The sequence below is a fragment of the Chiloscyllium plagiosum genome, chromosome 24, assembly GCF_004010195.1.
Source record: "Chiloscyllium plagiosum isolate BGI_BamShark_2017 chromosome 24, ASM401019v2, whole genome shotgun sequence".
Taxonomy (NCBI): domain Eukaryota; kingdom Metazoa; phylum Chordata; class Chondrichthyes; order Orectolobiformes; family Hemiscylliidae; genus Chiloscyllium; species Chiloscyllium plagiosum.
Window position 1 is genome coordinate 26,520,476 of NC_057733.1, and position 20,323 is coordinate 26,540,798.

Here is a 20,323-nt window from a genome sequence, read left to right on the forward strand (position 1 = left end):
GCCTGTACTGCGCTGTAATGTTCTATGTTCTATCCGCTCCACCCTCCCCACCGACCTATCACAATCTTCCCCCCTGTACCTATCACCTTCCCAGCAAACTTTGCCCCAACCCCACCCTCCTATTTATCTCTCAGGCCACCACTGCCCCCCCACCCCCCCGCCCCCACTCCAATTCCTAATGAAGGGCTTGTGCTCGAAACATCAACTCCCCTCCTCAGATGCTGCCTGACCTTTTCCAGCGCCACACTTTTCAACTCTGACTCTCCAGCATCTGCAGTCCTCACTTTCTCCGAGGAACGAGATGCTGGCCCAGCCACTGACACTCCCATCCTGTGAAAGAATTTAAAAAGAAAATTGGCTTTAAAAAAATGAATTAGTGGGAATTTTCAGACTTGAGTCTTGTCTTGTAAATTATTTGGTTAAGAATATTTTGAGCAAAATCTTGAATTTTGTGATTGATACCAAATTTGTGTAATAAAGGCAGATTGGGAAATTTGCATTCTTGACTGGAATAGTTGTAGTACATCATGGACCTTTGTTAAAAATAAAGCTGTTTCATAATAGCAATATAAAACTGGCACATGGACTAAAACTGTGGAGAATGATATGTGAGCCCTCCTCCAAGGAGGTTATTTAACAAAGCCTGGCATGTTCGGTTGCGTTCAGAATACACTGGAAACTTGAAACAGCGTTTTGAAAATATGTTTTACAAAGACAGAATGGACGTCTTGCCCACAAGCATAAGAATGAATGCACAACATTTTCTTATAACTCAGTCAAATTTGCAATCCCATAATGTAACTCTTTTTAAGTAGGAAACCTATTTCTGGAGGTATGTGTTAAATTGAGCATTAATGCAAAATACTGAACAGAAAAGAACTAGTGATTATTGCAGAGACACCTATTGAATGGTTAATTAATTGCTGCATTTAAAAATGCAAATAAGAATAGACACTTGAAATTATCTAATGATACTTTAGAAAGTATTGAGATGATACTTCACTGGGGAAAGTTAAAAACCAGAGGGGTAAAAGTCAAATTTGGGAAGTTACGATTTGAAAGGAAGTGATAAATATGTGAATTTAATTATTGCAAAACTAAGAATGGTGTGTTTGTCCTTTGCCAGCTGCTTAAAATTTCTGGCCTTTTTCCAGTTAAAAAAAATGGAAAACCCTGATTTTCCTTATTCTGTGAAAGGATTTTCTTGCAGATTGAAATAAGGTGACAGTCTTGATATTTGCGAAGACTTGTATCAAATCCAATGCCTACCTAATTATTTTCATTATTTAGTTTTTGAGAACTGGATACTCTGATTATTAGTTAATTGGATACTTCATTTTGATTTGTGGAATGTGAGCATCTCTGGCTAAGCTAGCCCTTATTTTCCATCCCTAACTGTACTTGACAATTAGGTATACTCAGTGCTGTTTGGAAGGGATTTCCAGGATTTTGATCAAGAGACAGTAAAGAATAGCCACAAAACTCCAAGACAGGACAGCATGTGCCTTGGAGTGCACCTTGCAGGTGGTGGAGAGCTCTGTTTTAGGTGCATACACTCCAGATGTTCATAAGGAGAACCTTGCACGGTCAACCAAGTTGGTTTTGGAACAAAACCAGACTGAAATATCCATGCATATTCTTCAATAATCAAATGTTATTTAAAATATTGTGTACGGTTATAGTTTAAAAACTGAATGCAGCAAAGGGACAGATCAAAAATTAAAACTGGGTGGAATCCTTCCAAGCTCTGAATGAAGTGGGAATTAATAAGTCAGGGATGAAAATAGAGTTAAATCAGCAGGAGAAAAGTTTGATTCTTTGACCAAGTTTTGAATGATGAGATGAGAATATCGCATCTATGGGACAGGAAGTTGATTTGTTCCATTTGCATGAGTTACCATTCTATTATTACTATCTTGACCCTTGTCATGCATTATTCCATCCTCCCAAACACCAGATAGAAACTAGGCAGCAACTATTTCCAACATGAAAATCAGAGCGGTTACTTGGTGACTCATCCAACCCCATCTGGGCCACCATAGTCAGCATTGACTCTGGCATGCTCCAAAGTCTTCTCCCTTTCATCCTGGTGGCAGATCTGCAATCAAATTACAATAAGGTTGTCCAGTCAACGCTTTTTCATTATCTTGCTGCTGCTGGAGCACTTTGCTCAGAGATGGGCATCAAATTCATGGACTGAACCAGGGTGCGCTTAAGGTTCCTTGCTACCTCTCTTAGCACTTACTCACTTTGCACTTACTTGACTGCTCATGGCATCTCTCCTTTGTATTGCTTTTTTTGTGATTTGCTCCCTCATCTGTAAGTTAAAGGCTGACATATTTCTGCCTTGCATTGCTGTTTAGTGCAGAAAGGTCGGTCAGCTTGTTGTGATTTTGAGCATTAAGTCAACTTGCAGATTTAGTCATATCGATCTACACCACCAGAAAAAGGCTCTTTGTCCTGTCATGTTTGCACTGGTCAAAAACTACCGCCTAACTATTCTAACCCCATTTTCCAACATATTATTGTATGGCACTATGTCTGTCAACCTCATACGTGTACGATGTGCCAGCACAACACATAAAACACTGCATATGGTTCAACTGAATGGCCATGTCTCAAATTCTGTAGGGATTAGTCCTCCATCAGGTCAAAGGTAATAACCAACAGCTAAGTGGTATAGGCAAGGGTGAGACAAGAGCAGCATTCACACTCTGTCTAGGGACTTGGAATGATCAGTTGGCCACTTAGAGCAGTCAGTGTGAAGGTATCTATACCTCTATATTCTGTGGAGTGGGCTATGGTCAGTCCTGCAGGTCCAGTACAACCAGTCTAGGATTTCTTGGAACATCAGCCAAGCAGCAATGCACAGATTAATCAGGGGCTTATTCACTTATCACTTTGGGATATCTGTCCAAGTCAGTCAGGGTGCGTATGGGCACTCCTGGAGATCAGCTTAATCAAAGTTGAGGGGTTATCAGGGGCTACTGTTGTAATAGGGAAGTTGCGATGCATAGAGGTGAATAATTGTCAAGAGAGGAAACACAACATGTAAGTGGAGGAGCTGGTGGTGTATTGGAGGACATGGTTTACTATGGGAATGTGGATCCTTGGTCACAACCATGCTAGCTTTGACGGTGGCGGGGGGGGGGGGTTACAAGCTACAATGGGTATTGAGGAATGAGTAGCTCTCCATTCGACAGGGTTCCAAGATTAATTAGGCTGCAGGTAACATGTATAGCTTGGTTCTTAAATAACAGTAGCTTTGTGAATGTGCACTTCCATTTTCAATGAAGTGTCAGCCGTGCCATCTGTGTGCCCCGAGAAACGTTTCCTTTTTGTTCCCCTCCCACTATGTATATGGTGAAGAACAACACCTCGCTGGTACATGACTGCATTTCAAAATGTCACTGACGCTGGGAATCCCAGGAGATTTCAACAGTGGAGAGTGCTTCCTCCTGTGGTCAGAAGGAAGACACCATAAACAAGGTGTTGTAGCAGTGTGTATATAAATAATGAGGCATGTTTTGGAGAATAGTTAAGAAATCTCATCAGGGCTCAGAGAGAAACCTTCAATAAAACTGGCCAGAAATTACACTTAGTTAATTTCGGGTAAAATTTCCTGATGAAGGGCTTTTGCCTAAAACGTCGATTTCACTGCTCATTGGATGCTGCCTGAACTGTTGTGCTCTTCCAGCACCACTAATCCAGAATCCAGCCTCATGTCTGAGTCAGACAATACTAAAAAAGACAAATTTCAACAACCTTTTGCAAGGGTTAGATTCAGATTTGCTGTGGGTAACTACAGGGCAAATGCATGTAATTGAAGTTAATTTTTTAGGAAGAAGTCAAACTTTGACAGTAGCAATTTATAAGTTATAAATGGTGATATTCTTATGATTTCATGTGTTCCATTCCTGTATTCCACTATGCTGTCCAAATAATTTCATTTATTTTCCTATGATCCAGTTGCATTTCTGATGCCAATGATCAACTAATCTACAATTGCATTTATTTACCTTACAGAGGGAACCAGCAGAAGAGGCTCTGAAAAGTAATAACCTGAATTTAGATCAAGCTATGGGTAAGTCTTGAGAGAAGAGTGCTGAAGTGGAGCCTTTTCTTACAGAAACTGTGACCCATAAACATGATCATTAGTCATTTAAATCCTAGTTTACAAATAAAACTTTTTTTACGCTGGATTTAGGCCTTATTGCCAGACCTGTCAATCCAAACCCAAGAAAACAAATATATTTAATTAAGACTTTCAAACCCAATTATGAAGGCCATGAGTGTTACCATTCCACTCAGTTGCTCAGTTTCATTAATTCACTGGCCACAGTGCTCAGACTTGGTCTCTTCATAAGACATCCTTATGAAATTTACAAAAACTGCTTTAAAAGTTATCTTGCATCCTTATAGCCATGAATAAAAACTATGCCAACTTTGGGCTCTGCTTCCCTCTGCCTAGTCTGTGCTTTCTACTTAATATCAGGCAAGAGGGAAATGTGATTTAAATGGTTGTTCCTTGATCTTAATGACTTCTCTCAATTAGCATAAGGTTACTTATTTGGTCAATTAGAGGAAAAAAAGAGCCTGGGTAACTTATCGAGCCATCGAATTGTATATTTAAGTCATTCTCCATTCTGTACTTTGTTCTAAAGACAAGCCCACTTTTGCACTCTCCCTTTAGACCTTGTAGATGTATTTGACCATCAAATGTAATGGCAAATGGCTTTTCTGTGTTCAGCTGGTGCTTTGGATAACCCACGTTTCCCTCAACCTTTTGCATTAGTAAAAGTAAATACTTTTGAAGTCACATTTGTTCACTGTACACATGACCGATGAATTTGGTTTACAAATTGTCTTTCCAAATGCCCTCATTCCTTGCTTATGTGTATTTCTATGTCCTCTGATTGGTCATGAATTATAGCTGGTCCATTCAATCATGTTAACTTTTCCTGCTTGGGTTTTTGTTTGAAGTGATGAACCTTTCCTGGTGCTGCTTTTTACCAATCTTCCAAAAAAAAGAAAATGTGACCCTATTAAATTCAGCGACCTACCTTGGCCCTGCAAAACTAATGTAAAATTCACTTCAGCAGACCAGTTGTGTTTGAGTGATCAGAAGAATAATTAACATCGTGCTACTGGATTTTCATTTCCGGTATGTCACATTGTTTCGATATCACTGTCCAATATGAATTTTAATCTTTGAGTTAAGTTTAACTACTGTATATACTCTTGTAAAAGTTGAATTTTTTAGACTACTTTTTAAGATTAAATTTATGGGATCGAGTATTAGGTGGATACTACTTTTGAGGAGCTGAAATTCATGCTACAGTCCAAAATACCTTGTAATGAGCAGAAGGCCAATTGATCACTAAACAACTAAAGAAAAAAGAAATGAATTACAGTAATTACCGGATAAAGACAAAAATGAATTAGTAAGCCTTTAATTATGCATACAAAAAGCAAAAGTAGAATATAATATGGCTTTAAATCACAATTACATGTTACATCTTCAATGAAACCTGAAAAAATAAAAAAGTTAATTAAAATCCTGCAAAATCACACTGTTCAGCATCTTCAGCACCGAATAAAGCTTCATACTCAACAGCAGGATGAGTGATATCATATGAATCCTCTTCATCTTCACTGTGTTCTCATCATTTATGTCATCCCATCGATAATTGTCCTCTGTACCGCCTAATGCATTTGAAATTCCCACAATTCTTGAATGATTTGAAAATAGTGTCAGCTTTTATTTTCTTCCATGAATCAACAATCCATTCACAGATCAGTGGTAATGATGGAGCTTGCATACTTCCTCCTTTTCTGTATGTTTTTTTCTCCATCATGCATCCAGTTATTCCACTTTATTCTCATCATGTCCTTTAATGCTGTTTTGATACCAACATCTGTTGGTTGCAAAACACTTGTAAGTCCTCTGGGAATTACAGCTACGTCAGTGTTTTGTGACCAGATGTTATCAACAGCATTCTTCACCGAGATGTGATCTAAACTGGTCCCACACAAGCAAACTCTTTTCCTTGCATAGTCCAACAGGACATAAATTCCAAACTTCCATTATCCATTTCCTACATCCACCTTCATCCATTCAGCCTTGTGGATGCATATAGACAACAACTCCTTTTGGAAATTCGTCTTTTGGCAAAGTTTTTCTCTTAAAAACAGCCATTGGTTTTAACATAGTGCCATTAGCCATACAAGAAAGAACTGAAGTAAACTTACTTTTCTCATTCCTGATGAAGGGCTTTTGCCCGAAACGTCGATTTTGCCTGTCCTCGGATGCTGCCTGAATTGCTGTGTTCTTCCAGCACCACTGATCCAGAATTACTTTTCTCATGGCCAGTGGTTCTCACCGGTGCAATTGTTTTTCTGCTTTTTGGTTCATGGTTTGATTCTCCGGCATGTCGAGAGTAATAGGCTCTTTGTCCATGTTTCCAATGCATGATAACTTGCAGCCTTCCTTCTGCTGATTTCTGATTACAAACTGGTGAAACTGAAATACCTTATCTTCTAGTTCAGCAGGCAGCTTTTGTGCGATCTTAGTTCTCCGCCGAAGTACTGTGTCATGCCTTGTTAGCACTTGTGCACCATCCAGCACTTGCCTTAAAATCAGAAATTCTATCTTCATTGATTTGTTTCGTGCATGGATTTGGATGGCTTCATGACTTAACAAATTTTCCATTTTGACAAATTTCAAGTACCCACTCAACACCTTTTTTCTCCCATTGTGGCCACTTGTTAAGTTTACTTCTGTTGGCACGCTTCCATTTTAGCATTGTTTAAAGTCAGTTCGCTATCTTTCTCCAGTATGTCTCAAGTTTCTCCAAAACACACCGTTCGTTTGCTGCTACACAATTATTTTGCTTCTCTGCACCTTCAATAGCTTTTCGGTTTAAACGCTGCTGTATGTTTTTTTTGTTTTCTCTGGAGGGCAATTTTCTATAAAATGAAGAAATTTCAAAACCTCAACTAGGTATGTGGTTGTATTTCACGAGGTTGGTTTTCACCTAACTCTTTCTGTGCTGAATTGGTGTGAATTGTACATTAATCACATATTGGTGTGAAAAAATTCAATTCACCGTAACATTTATGTACAGGTTAATACCTTAACTGTCAAATGCTGATCTGCTATCTGTGAAGAACTAGGATTGATTTTACATGAAAGATATATGGGGAAAATTCCAGATTTTTTGGCCCAAAATAGGGTGTCAACTTTTACTTGAGTACATGCAGTGTTTATGTGCTGAGTTGTAATTGAGTCATAAAAGGAGTGTGCCATTTGGTTCCTTGAACTTGTTCCACCATTCAGTAAGGTTATGGTTGGTCTTAGCCACAATTCCTTTTTCAAATCTATATCCCATGACTCTTGCCTCCGTTGCCTTTCAAACATTTATCTATCCAAACTTTAAAGATATTCGGTGTCTCAGCCTCCATGACTCTCTGAAGTAAGAAATTCCAAAGATGCATACCCCTTTGAAAAAGTAAACATTTTCTCACAAGCTAAACTGACATTCTGAAACTGTGCTCCTAGTTCTAAATTCTCCCTAGATGAAGGAGAATAAGCGTCTCTCAAACCAACTCAGAATTTGATATTTCATAAGAACACCTTTTATTCTTCTGAATTTGAGTGTTGACTTAACCCATTCAACCTGTCCTCACACTTTTGATTTTTGCAATAAACCTAATGAACCTTCTTTGAATTGCTTCAATGCAAGTAAACCCCTCCTTAAATAAGGAGACCCAAGCTATATGACATTATCGGTTCAATCTCTCAAACTTGATGTACATTTGTAGAAAGCATTCTCTATTTTAATTTTCTATTTTCCTTGCAGTAAAAGCTAACATATAATTAATGTCCTAATTCGTTCCTGGATCTGCACGTTTATATTTAATGTATGAAGACAGCCAGGTTTTACTATCATAGCAGTTTATTGCTTTTCTTCATTTAAATTGTACATTGCTTTTCAATTCATCCCATCAAAGAGAATTCTACCTGCCATTCCACTCCATCTGCCAAAAATTTGTCTACTAACTTAACCTTTGAAACCATTTTATAAATTTGGTGCCCTCCGCACAACTTGTGTTCCCATGTAGGTTCGTATCATCAGCATATTTGACTGCAGTGACCTCGGCCACTTTATCCAAGTCACTAATACTGGTTCTGATGAGTTCAGACCCCAACACTAATCTATGTGATACAGCCTTTAATGAGTTTATTACCCTGAAAATGACCCACATGACTGTTCTCTATTAATTAGACAATCCTGTCAACATGCTAATATATTGCAACAGCATGAGCTCTTATCTTGTGCAGTGACTTTTATGTAGCATCTTAACTAATGCCTTTTGGAAAACCAAATGTAGTATATCTGTAGGTTCCTGTTTTTCCACCTTGCTTGTTACATTCTCAAAAATCTAAAATAAGTTTGTTAAGGATGACTTCCCTTTCATAATTCAATATTGACTGTTTGATGTTCTTTGTTTTGTATATTTATGGTTATGACTACTTAAATGTATTCAAGCATTTTACCAGTGGCAGCTTTTTGGCTAACTAGTCTATAGTTTCTTGATTTCTGTCTCTCTCATTTATTGAATTGAGGCATGAAACTTGTGACTTTTCAATGTTCCTTGGCATTTTCACAATCTTAGATTTTTGGAAGATTGCAAACAATGCATCCATTATCTGTGGAGCCACTTCTAAGACTTGAAGTCAGGCCATCCTGTTTCGGGGACTTGTGGCCTTTCATGCATTAGTCTCCAGTAGTCCGGATTTGAACTGCTGCTTGCTCTTGCCTACTGTTTTATACTGTTATTGAGATGCTTTTAGTGTCTTTCACCATAGTCAGATGCAATATCAGTTCAAAGTCTCTGCTATTTCTTTGCTTTCTATTACTAATTACCTTCATTTGTATCTCTGTCGCTTGTGTTATTTCAGTCTGTTTTTACCTCTATCCCTGAAAGTGGGTAGAGGTAATGTTTTTGCTCCTGTTTTTAGTCTGTTTGCCTGTGATCAGTGTATCTCAAAAACTAGTGGACAGATGTCAACAATGATACACAGCTTATGGTCCAAGGAAAACCTGATTAGTTTTTGACAACGATGCAAATTCAGATCTACATCCTGGGTTTTTTTTTTAAAGGATCTGTTAACATTATCTCTCAATGTGAAGTTACTTTTTTTAAAACAAGTGTTGTGGGTCATTCTATTTGCAAGTTATTGTTTTAGAATGTAGTGGATTGTCTCAGCTGCTGTGGTGCAAGTGTCACAACTCTCTTTTGAACTCTTACCTGATGTGAGATCCCATTTGTAATCTAGTATGTTGTGGGATGTGTCAATTTCTGTTATTTTACTTGGGGTTATGACAATAATCATCCTTTTTATTTTCTCATCTTGGTCGTCATTCCTGTTCTAGCCCCTTTGTCTTTACGTTTTTTGCTACAACAACCTTTTTCTTCTGGTCTTTAGTCTTCTTCTGGTCTTTAGTCGTCTTCTGTTTCCTGGCAGCCCATCTCCATTGTCTATTTCACATTCACAGATATTCAGTCCTCGCACCACGAGATGTTTAGTAATAACAGTGTGTACCATCTACAACATGCACTACAGAAATTCACGAAGGTTTCTTAGACAACACTTGCCAGCCCATGACCACTGCTATCTCTGAGGGCAGGGAGGCATTCTACCAGTCTATGCTCGCTTTGTGCAGGAGAGGTTTGGCGGAGAGGTAACACCTGTTCCGACAAGTCCTGACAAACCTATCCCAACAGTCACCTGCATCAGAGGGAAGATCAGTTTTCCTTCCTGTGAATCCAAGGAAAGTAACGGCACCAGATGGAATACTAGGCTGTGCACTCAGGGTTTGTGCAGATCAACTGGCAGAGGTCTTTTTGGATATCTTCAACCAACCTTTTCCTGCAGCAGGCATGTTTCAAGAGGCCAACCTTATCCCTGTGCCTAAGAAGGCTCATGCAGCTTGTCTTATGACTACCGCCCAGTGGCCCTAACTTTGGTGGTCATGAAGTGCTTTGAAAGGCTGGTCATGGCATTAATCAATTCCAGCCTCCCCACTACTCTTGACCCACTCCAATTTGCCTATCAGGCCAACAGATCCACGTCAAATGTCATATCACTTGCCCTTCACTCCTCCCTACAACGCCTTGACACCAAGAACAGCTACATAAGATACCTACTCATTGCCTACAATTCAGCCTTCAACACTGTTCTCCCCTCAAGACTGATTGCTAAACTAAGTGATCTCAGACTAGGCCCCACTCTCTGCAACTGGATCCTCAGTTTCCTGACCCACAGGCCATCAGTGAAGATTGGGGACAATATTTCATCCTCATTAACACTCAAACCCCCCCCCCCCCCCCCCCCCCCCCCCGGCAAAACCAAGGAACTCACTATTGACTTTCGGGGGAATGTTACTCATGCCACACATTAACAGTACTGAGGTGGAACGAGTAGAGAGTGTCAAGCTCCTGGGAGTGGTCATCCACAACAAGCTTTCTTGGACTCTTCATGTGGATGCACTGGTTACAAAGGCCCAACAAAGTCTCTTCTTCCTCAGGTATCTGAGGAAATTTCGCATGACGGTGAATACCCTTGCCAATTTTTATAGGTGCACCATCGAGAGCATTCTGTCTGGATGTATAACTACCTGGTATGGCATCTGTACCTTTCAAGAACAGAGACAGTTACAGAGAGTGGCGAACTCAGCCCAGATAGTCACAAAGGCCAACCTCCCATCTATAGAATCCATCTACTAGGCCCGCTGTCAAGAAAAGGCCGCCAGCGTCCTCAAAGATCCATCCCACCCTGGCAATGTTTTTCTACAACCTCTACCATCGGGGAGAAGGTGCAGAAGCCTGAATATATGCGCCAACTTGTTTTGAAACAGTTTCTACCCTACTTTTGTTAGAATACTGAATGGACTCACCTCTTAACATTCGCCTGTACCTGTGTTTTTGCTTTTTGCCGCTATCTACCTATTACTTATCTATGTTACTTGACTCTGTGGTCTGCCTGTATTGCTCGCAAGTCAAAGCTTTTCACTGTGCCTCTGTACACGTGACAATAAATTCAATTCAAATACATGGAACCACCCCTTGTACAAATAAGTTTATCGACAAACCAAGTCAAAATTAATTGCTTTATAAGTTTATAGTTTGCTTGTATCATTTTGTTAAAGGCATTTATAATAATTGCCATCTTCATACCCTGCGGGTTGGGAGAGGTGGCAGAATCCCATTTGCAAAGATTTTCAGAAAATATGGTTTTGTGTCTGCTTCAGCAGTGTTTTGAAGTGTGTATCATACTAGACCTTCTGGCTTTTATGCTTAAGAGTTTCACAGACTTTAACTATGAATTCCTTTTCAATATTTATCTTTAGAGTTATTCAGTATCTTCCTGAGGGGCTCCTACAGTTTTGGTTATCATCTTTGACTTTCCTTCAGTGCTGGGAAACTTTTGAGACGTCCTTTATTTTAAAGCTCACCAGATGGCATATGTTACTGTGGTGAATTACGAACAAAATCTCAGATTCTTCCTTCAAAATGCTTCCTACAATCTGACCTTTATGTTGGTCTCTTTTTAGAGATCTAGAGGTCGACTGCACAAAACAAGTCTTTTCGGCCCATTTTTATATAGACTGTTATTTTACCTACAGTCACCAAGTAATATTTTTAGTTAAAGTTAATGTTTGTCTTCTCTTTTTCTTTCCTTTTTGTTTTATGTTAAGATGAATTTTCCCCTTTTCCAGGTACACTATTAGAAAAAAAAGTGGAGATGGACAAACGTGGAATGGGAATGTCAGATTACAATGGAATAGTTTCTAAACCACTTGGCTGCCGACCACCTTCTATCCCCAAAGAGTCTTCCATGGATCGGCCCACCTTTTTTGACAAGGTTTGTTATGAATGAATGACAGAAAATGAACCAAAAATATCTGTGCCCTGATGGCAAGTTCCTTCGACTAAGAGAAAATGAGGACTACAGATGCTAGAGAGTCAGAGTTGATAAAATGTGGTGCTGGAAAAAGCATAGCAGGTCAGGCAGCATCCGAGGAGCAAGAGAATCCAACTCACATCCACTCTCTTGACCTGACCTACCTGTCTGTCTGTCTTTCTCACCTATCCACTCCATGTTTCCCGTCGACCTATCACCACCATCTCCTACTTTCACCCACCTATCACCATCTCATCTACCTGTGCCCTAGCCCCACTTCCCCCCCATCCCACTGCTATTTATCTCTCAGTTCCCTTCCCCGTCACCAGTCCTGACGAAGGGTTATGCCTGAAACATTGACTCTCTTGCTCCTCGGATGCAGCTTGACCTGCTATGCTTTCTCCAGCACCATGCTTACCATGTTCTTTAAACTACTAAGCAAAACTGCTTCATGTTTTTAAAATTTTGCCAACTCTCTGGATTATAATAGAATATTCATGTACTGTTTTGTACTCAGACAGAAAACTAAACTGGAAAATCCTTGCAACTCATAGCAATTCAGGCAGCTCTGAGATCTAACAGGGTGGTCTGCAGGAGCGAACAACTTCCCTTTCGAAAGTAAAGGCGTAAAGTTTTAAATGGAAATTCTACTTTTAAGCAAATTAATCTAGCAAAGTGGGGAGAATCCAAATACCCTATTTGGTTTATTACTTTTTATAAAACGTTGTGTACTGACAACATGATGGTGTGAAATGAGACTTTTTTTTAAAAGAAAGAAGTACATGGTCAATAGAATGTGTTTTAACCATTTACAGCATATGTTATTTCTGTTAGTGAAGGGAGCCACTATTTTTCTGCTCCAGTTTAAAAATCTGGATTTCTTTCTTCATTGGTTTGTAGACTGACCAATATGCTTTCATTGCAGTTTCAAATTGTTGCTACAGAAGGTCAAATGTATTAATAACCTGTTTGAGAATAGATGTATTTTGCCATGTTACAACCACTTGCTACAGTTAAAATATTTATTTGAAAGTGACCCCAGTAGATTTATATTTGTAATTACAGTTTTTTATGTTTTCAGGCTACAGAGAATGCTCTAGGTTTGGCAAAGCTGTGGTTACAAAATTGACTAGTTTTTACTGAGGAGTGTGGTGTTTAGCGCCTTAAGCTCTGGAATACAGAAAAATGGGAAAGATAAATGATTATAAGGTGATTAGATTACAGTGTGATTGATATTATTTAGATATTAGTCACACTATGAATCTGTTGCTCTTAATGTTTCAAAGAGAGAATTCAAGTGATTCACTTCAATAATCTAAAGCATGCAGGGATGTCATTAGAAACCTCTCTCGTGTTTACTGCTTCATATATTTTGGGGAAGGTTTCTTTTTTATTCATTCGTAGAAAGTAGGGGTCACTGGATGGACCAGTGTTTATTGGCCATCTCTAATTGTCTTTGCGAAGAAAGCTGTTAGCCGTCTTCTTGAACCACTGTAGTTCTTGGGTTTAGGTACACCCTCAGTGCTGTTAGGAAAGAGCTTCCAGGAATTTGACCACACAAGTTAAAGGACTAGTGAAATAGTTCCAAGTGAGGATGGTATATGACTTGGTAGGGAACATGGTTATGGTGTCCCATTCCATCTGCTGCACTTTCCTTTCTCGGTGGTAAAAGGTCTGGGTTTGAAAGGTATTGTCAAAGGAGCCTGGATGAGTTGCTGCAGTGCATCTTGTGCACTGATGATGCACATTGCTGTCACTGTATGCCTGTGGTGAAGGGAGTGAATGCTGCTGGTGATGGATGGGACGCCAGTCAAGTGAGCTGCTGTGTCTTGGATAGTACCAAGCTTCTTAAATGTTGCTGGCACTACACCTATCCACACAAATGAGGAGTATTCCATCACACTCTGGATCATCTGTTATTTGTTTGGTAATGAACCACACAACTTTCACATATATAATGCCTTTGCTACTCATGATCTGTTTGTTACATTTCCTCACTAAATGATAATTAAATTTGCTTGTTTGTACAAATGACGTTTGGTTCCACTAAATTTTGACATTTAATATACCAATCTTGGGCTTTAATGCAATAACATTTGGATATGTAGCATATGCGCTATTGCCCTTAATTGGTTCCTACATTAATTAGCATTTGCTCCCTTGTCCAATACTGTTTATTTTTCCACCTTTTACTTTAAAATGCCAGGGATCGTTTCTATGTTATAAGTTTTCTGCTGTTACTGTTAATTGCAAAAGGTGATCATTAACAAATTTGGTGTTTTGGTAATAGTTTGTCAGAGATTTATTAAATTTTGTAAAACTATATCTGTTCATTAACCTGCGGCTTTCTTAGTACATAAACAACAACAGAAATATATGTTTAGTGAAGCATCTCAACCATTCATGTACAATACCTGTCACGTTTGCCAATGAAGTACATTTATTACTGTGTGAATGTCTAATGACAAGAATGTTTTGACTTCTCATTAGGATAGTTTGAATGTTGTAGGAGGAATTTCATGAATGGTGTTTTTTCTGGGTTAAAAATCTTTGTATCTACATTTAACATTTACAAGCCTGCATCAAAAGGAATTTTCCAATATTGCAATGTTGGTTGCTATTTAAATAAAGGGGATGTATTTTATGATCAAAAGTATTGAAATTATAGCCAGGTTATGAAACTTGTTAGTTTCAGCATAATGCAAATTTCATGAAATAGAGGTTGTGAATTTTCTGTCACTGTTGGTATTTCGTACCTGCAGCTTGATCATTTAATATTGCAGCAATTGTTGCTTTTAATCTTTGCATATTCATCTTTAGTATACAAAAGGTTTTTAGTCATGCACCTTAACTCTTTTTCTTGTTTTTTGTTTCCTTCTCTGTCTCCTTCTCTCTCTCTTCCCAACCCACCACCATTTGATATTTTGGAACACACACTTCCATCATCCTTTTAATCCAATTTTTATTTGAAAACAATGGAATTCCTTTTATGTGCTTGTTGTGACATCCATTGCACTTCCCTTGTGCCGTGGTTGGCATTGCATAGCTCACCCTATCCTTCTCTAATCAGGATGGCGGCCTAGTGGAAGAGTCCCCTACTTCACCATTTTTGCCTTCACCAAGCCTGAAGCTTGCCCTTTCAAATAGTGCACACCCTAATCAGGCCCTTGGTGCCATTGCCTCGGGGCTGGGCATGCAAAACTTGAATTCTTCTAGACAGGTAAGGCTAGCCATTCATGACTTATTGCTTTAACTCACTTAATATTAAAACAGCAAGTTTCTTGAACTTGAAGATAGCAGAAATATTTTGTTCTGTGCAGATATTAAGAAATCTACCTGCCATTTTGTGATGGTTACTTGTGCTTTTATTTTGACTCTCAAACATAATTGTTTTAATTTTGCATTAACCTTGTAATTTGTTTATCTTTAAGATACATTTCATCCCCCATAATCTTCTCCAAATATGACACACCTTGACCAACTAAAACTGAAATGAACATTTTTTCTAATTTCCTCCTGTCTGGTTGAATTATTTTGTTGGTAGATTAATAAAATCATGTTTACAATCTTTCACTTAGAAAATACCTCCAAAGCAAACTGGATTAAGTAAATATGTCTATAAAATTGGCATGCATCTTGTTTGAATATTTAACAAATACATTTTGGGAATCCCTTTAGATTCATTCTGTTTAAGGAATGAATATGTTCTTGCATGGTACTTTAGGTCATATTTGTAAATTTGTATTTATTGTTGCTGCCAAGTATGCACATTCATTAGTCCCAAGGAGAATTTGCTGTTCAAATGTCCTTGAAGTTCTTATCAAAATGTTTCAGTTCATTTGTTCAGAAAATTTAAAAAGAATCTTCATTTTAAATGAAAATTTCATGCATTTTGTTTTGAAGCATTAGCTGTTTTAAAATTAAATACTAGTAAAGTTTCAGGGAATCAAATGTTTGCAAGCTTACTTATTGTTTTTCTGAATCATGTGTTTTTTGATCATGTAGAGAAGTTGCTCTTCTAATATAAAAACTATCATAAGTGACAATCTTGCAAAATTCTGTACTAATTTTAAAGGATCTGTTATTTCAAAATGTTTTGAGACTTTTTGAGTTCAAGGCTTTCTAATATTTCCAAAATTTGAATTTGTATTGGAGACCATGGAATTGTGTAAAACCTTTTATAAATTAGAATTGTGTATATAACTGCATTTACTCTACATCATACATTAATTTTGCACAGTTTCAAGCACTACCTTTGGGGGCAGATTCCTTATGTACACTAAGGCTGAGATAGATAAATTCTTAGTCAGAGAATCATGACTTATGGCGAGAATGCAGAAAAGTGGTTATGAGAAATGTTGGGTCAGCTGTTATCCTATTGAATGGAAGAGCAGGCTTGAGGGCCTGAATGGCTAAACCTGTTCCTATTTCTTATGGTCTGGTAGTCTTGACTCCTGTACTTTGTTCTTTTTATAACTTGTAAGACTAGTATTTTTTTTTGTTAGCAAATATTGAAATAAATCCACAAAGGTGAGTATCCTGTCATGAAGTCACCCTTTATTTACACATGGAGAGTCCTTGACAGAAGAGATGGTGGGAGTGTCAACAATAGCAACAACTGGATGAATATATGATGAGGAAGAAAATAGAGGGATATGGATCCTATAAGTGAAGACATTTTTGGTATGGAAGGGGAAAATGTGTTAGTGCAGGCTTGGAGGGCTGAAGACCCTGTTCCAGTGCTGTCTTGCTTTTCGTTCTTTAACACTAGTTCTACTCCCTCAGAGCCAGCTGACTGAACAAGATGTCTGACATTCCTTTTCTTTTTTTTTTAAATAACTCCACAGAGGCTGGTATCCCGTCACCATGTCACCCTTTATTTACACATGGGGAGTCCTTGACACTGATCCAGCTCCCTCAGAGCCAGTTGTTTGTTTTTTACCCCCACACTATTGCCTAAGTGCGGTAGTGCTTATTTTTTCCCCAGCACCCATGTTGTGTGTGTGCAGGTGTGGGACATAGTGAAAGACACAAGGTGCACGAATCTTTATTCAAATTATCACCACCAGAAAGAAAGGAAACACCCAAGTGGCCAGTAACAAGCAGTGTCCTTCTTAGAGGGCAATGCTGTGTGATCAAACAGTGAAGGGGAGGGCAGAGATTAAATCAAAATAGAGTTGGAGGGGGAAATGATGCACTCCACTCCCTGCGGCGCCCACCTCTCCCTGAACAACTCCAGTGTGTCGGTGGACACCACGTGTTCGTTTTCCAGAGACACCCGGGCTCTAACGTAACCACGGAAGAGGGGCAGGCAGTCGGCCCTAACGACACCCTCCACGGCCCGCTGCCTGGACCTGTTTATGGCCAGTTTGGCCAGGCCCAGGAGCAGACCCACGAGGAGGTCTTCAGACCTGCCCTCTCTCCTCTGTACTGGATTCCCGAAGATCAGGAGCGTGGGACTGAAGTGCAACCAAAAGCAGAGGAGGAGGTTTTTAAGAAAATCTAAAAGCGAGTGTAAACGCCCACACCCAATATATACATGGTCCACGGACTCCACAGCGCAAACAGTTGGGCTGGGAGTCCGTGAACCACCGCAATCTGCGGTTACAGGCGACTGCTGCATGCAGCACCCTCCACCCCAGATCCCCGAGAGAAAGGGGGAGGACTCCCACATAGAGAGCCTTCCACTCGGGATCCCCACCGCCCGGTGGCAAATGGGCACACCAAGATGTGTCCGGACGGTGGATGAGGGAGAAGAGGTGGATGGTGTGCATCAGCAGTCGATACTGAGGGAGAAATAATGCACTCCACTCCTTGCGGCGCCCACCTCTCCCTGAACAACTCCAGGGTGTTGGTGGACACCGCGTGCTCCTTCCCCAAGGACACCCGGGCCCTAACGTATGCATTCCTTTTCTTATCTGTCAGCCTGGGCCTTCAGATTGGACCAGATTAACAGCCTCAGTCAAGGAGCTCATTCTGTGACATCCACCTGGCTGGCCTTGTCACAATCGTTACACCCCTTTCCCTCTGTGTCTGAGGACATAGGCATTTTTTTTTTGTAGCTCCTCCTGGGAAGTTTTAGTATTAGGTCAGGTTCCTCCATCTTTGCCTCTTAATACAGACTGCATGTAACGCACAGTAGCTCACCTCTTGCATCCAGATTGTCTCAGAAGAAATTCATTCTGCTCTTCAGGTGGCAAAGGCATCAAGGTGGTGACATCTGCCTTGTCCATCTGAGATTCTGAGAGATCTTCAACATATGAGAAAGAGGGAGAACCCACAGGTTCCGCAACAGTTGGAAAGGCTGTTAAGGATGCAGGCACGTTTTGCTCCAGCACCTATTGAGAGTTTGCAATTTCAAATGCTCCACATGCTTGTTCAAGGCTGTCATGCCTCCCTGAACTGTATACGTCACTGGGCCTGACCTGTCACACCCCACCCCATGCTAGGTCAGGAAATCCAATTTAACCTGTTGCAGAGTCCCATTTAGCAATGCTGCTGGAGCTATCCCTTAATCAAATAGGAACCAGGAAAGTTTGGTATCTTGTGAAACTGTAGGCTGTTTCTTTAAGCCTGCCTTCAATGTTTGGACTGCACTTTCTGCCAGACCATTGGATGATGAATGGTATTGAGCTGTCTTTATGTTGAATGCCATTTGACTTTAGGAAATATTCAGTACTCAACCAAAAAAGCTATGGATCCACAAGCTGTCAGGAAAATTGCTCCTTGTTTTTCATATGTCTCAATGTTATTTGCTCGGGGTAAAAGAAAATCATGCATTCTCTCCACATTACTGGGCCCAGTCCTCAATGGCAAGATTGAACAAGGCAAGCTTCCCCAATAACGGCATGATGCCCGAAATGCTTACCCCAACTCAAAGGCGACTGCTGTGAGCAAAGTTCTTCAAGACCATGCCTTTCTCACATCATCACTGAAGTAACTCCACAGAGGCTAGTTTCCCATCACCATGTCACTTTTTATTTACATGTGAAGTGTCCTTGACACTGATCCAACTTCCTCAGAGCCAGCTCTGAGTGAACTGTGTGTCTGACACTCCTGTTCTTCTCTGTCAGCCAAGTTTCCCTATTTGGAGCTGTTAATCTGGTCCAGTCAAAGAACTCATTCTGAGAGATCCACTGGGCTGACCTCCTTACAATCACTATAACTGAGCTTGAATTTTTATGGGATATTGGTTCAGGCAGAAAGGTAGGGTTGCGTAAGATGATAGCCATTACATTTTTGAATGGTGGAACAGTTCCCTCCATCAAGTCAAATGGCCAGCACCAGCTCCTTTTTACTTCTGTTCTTGAATTTGCAATAGTTCACATTCTTTCAGGTCATATAGAATTGAATGTTTGCATAATTCTAGCTAACTTCTGATTAAAAGCTAATTCTGGTAAAAATTATCCTACTCAAACTGTGCATTATCTCAAAATGTCGACGTTTGACATTCTCAACCTGCTTAGTAATCCAAGATAATTTATCTTCTGGATGTTTGTTTTATATAGTGTTCTGGTACCAGTTTGCAGAAAAACACAGCCGTTATTCTTGCATGTATTGTGAGACCCTTTGAAGGAATGAACTTGTACTCTTTTGCAGTGCATCACCTATACTATAGCCACACCCAATGCATGTAAAGTTATTTAAGCTTTGTTTTGGAACACATTTGCTTTCCATATAACTTCTTAAAATTTCTGTTGAGAAGATCTCAATATCTTTTCAGATTTTTTCCACCCTCTTTTCTAAAAAAAAAGTTAAAAGTGAGATAAGGAATATTTGTTTCTATATTTGTGTTTTTAATTAAAAATGGAATTTGACATTTAATTCCTACCTTAATTCAGTACACTAGGTGTTGGACATGTTTCCCTCAAGATCATCTGTCTTTACAGTATATATATTTTAAAAGGTTAAGAAATAAAAAGGTTGTTCAGTTTTTATACTTCTTTGATGGGTATTTGCTTGTGGTATTGAATTAAATGATTCATGTTGGTTGCAATTCATGAAGTGGACTATACTTTTAAAGCTGTAAAATAAATGGCATTTCTTTTTTTTTTGCAGCGTCCTTTGTTTTTTATCTTGGTAATGTTCCACCAAAAGTCTATTAGAAACGTTCAAGTATGTTCAAATCAGACCCAAATGTCCAGTTATTTCCAGTTTGTGATTGTCTGATCAACTACATTTTTCTTTTCTCTGTTTGCAGAGTGGCAATCTAGGTATGTTTGGCAATAGTGGAGCAGCACAAGCCAGGACCATGCAGCAGCAACAGCAGCCGCCAGTGCAACCTCTTAACTCATCCCAGCCTAGTCTTCGTGCTCAAGTGCCTCAGTTTCTATCCCCTCAGGTACATAAAGT

The 20,323-nt window shown here is 39.5% G+C and overlaps 1 protein-coding gene across 7 annotated transcripts in view; it reads left to right on the forward strand.

Annotated features, from left to right (window-relative positions):
• tnrc6c1 (trinucleotide repeat containing adaptor 6C1) overlaps window positions 1-20,323 on the forward strand; it is a 75,418-nt gene that overhangs the window by 12,067 nt on the left and 43,028 nt on the right. For 3 of the 7 annotated variants that reach the window (XM_043714634.1, XM_043714632.1, XM_043714630.1), the window contains exons 4-7: window positions 4,027-4,084; window positions 11,787-11,932; window positions 15,018-15,191; window positions 20,172-20,312. In XM_043714634.1, coding sequence (XP_043570569.1) covers window positions 4,027-4,084; window positions 11,787-11,932; window positions 15,018-15,191; window positions 20,172-20,312 — 519 coding nt within the window. The remainder of the gene's footprint in view (window positions 1-4,026; window positions 4,085-11,786; window positions 11,933-15,017; window positions 15,192-20,171; window positions 20,313-20,323) is intronic. The other 4 variants (XM_043714635.1, XM_043714631.1, XM_043714636.1 and 1 more) reach the window with 2 other exon arrangements.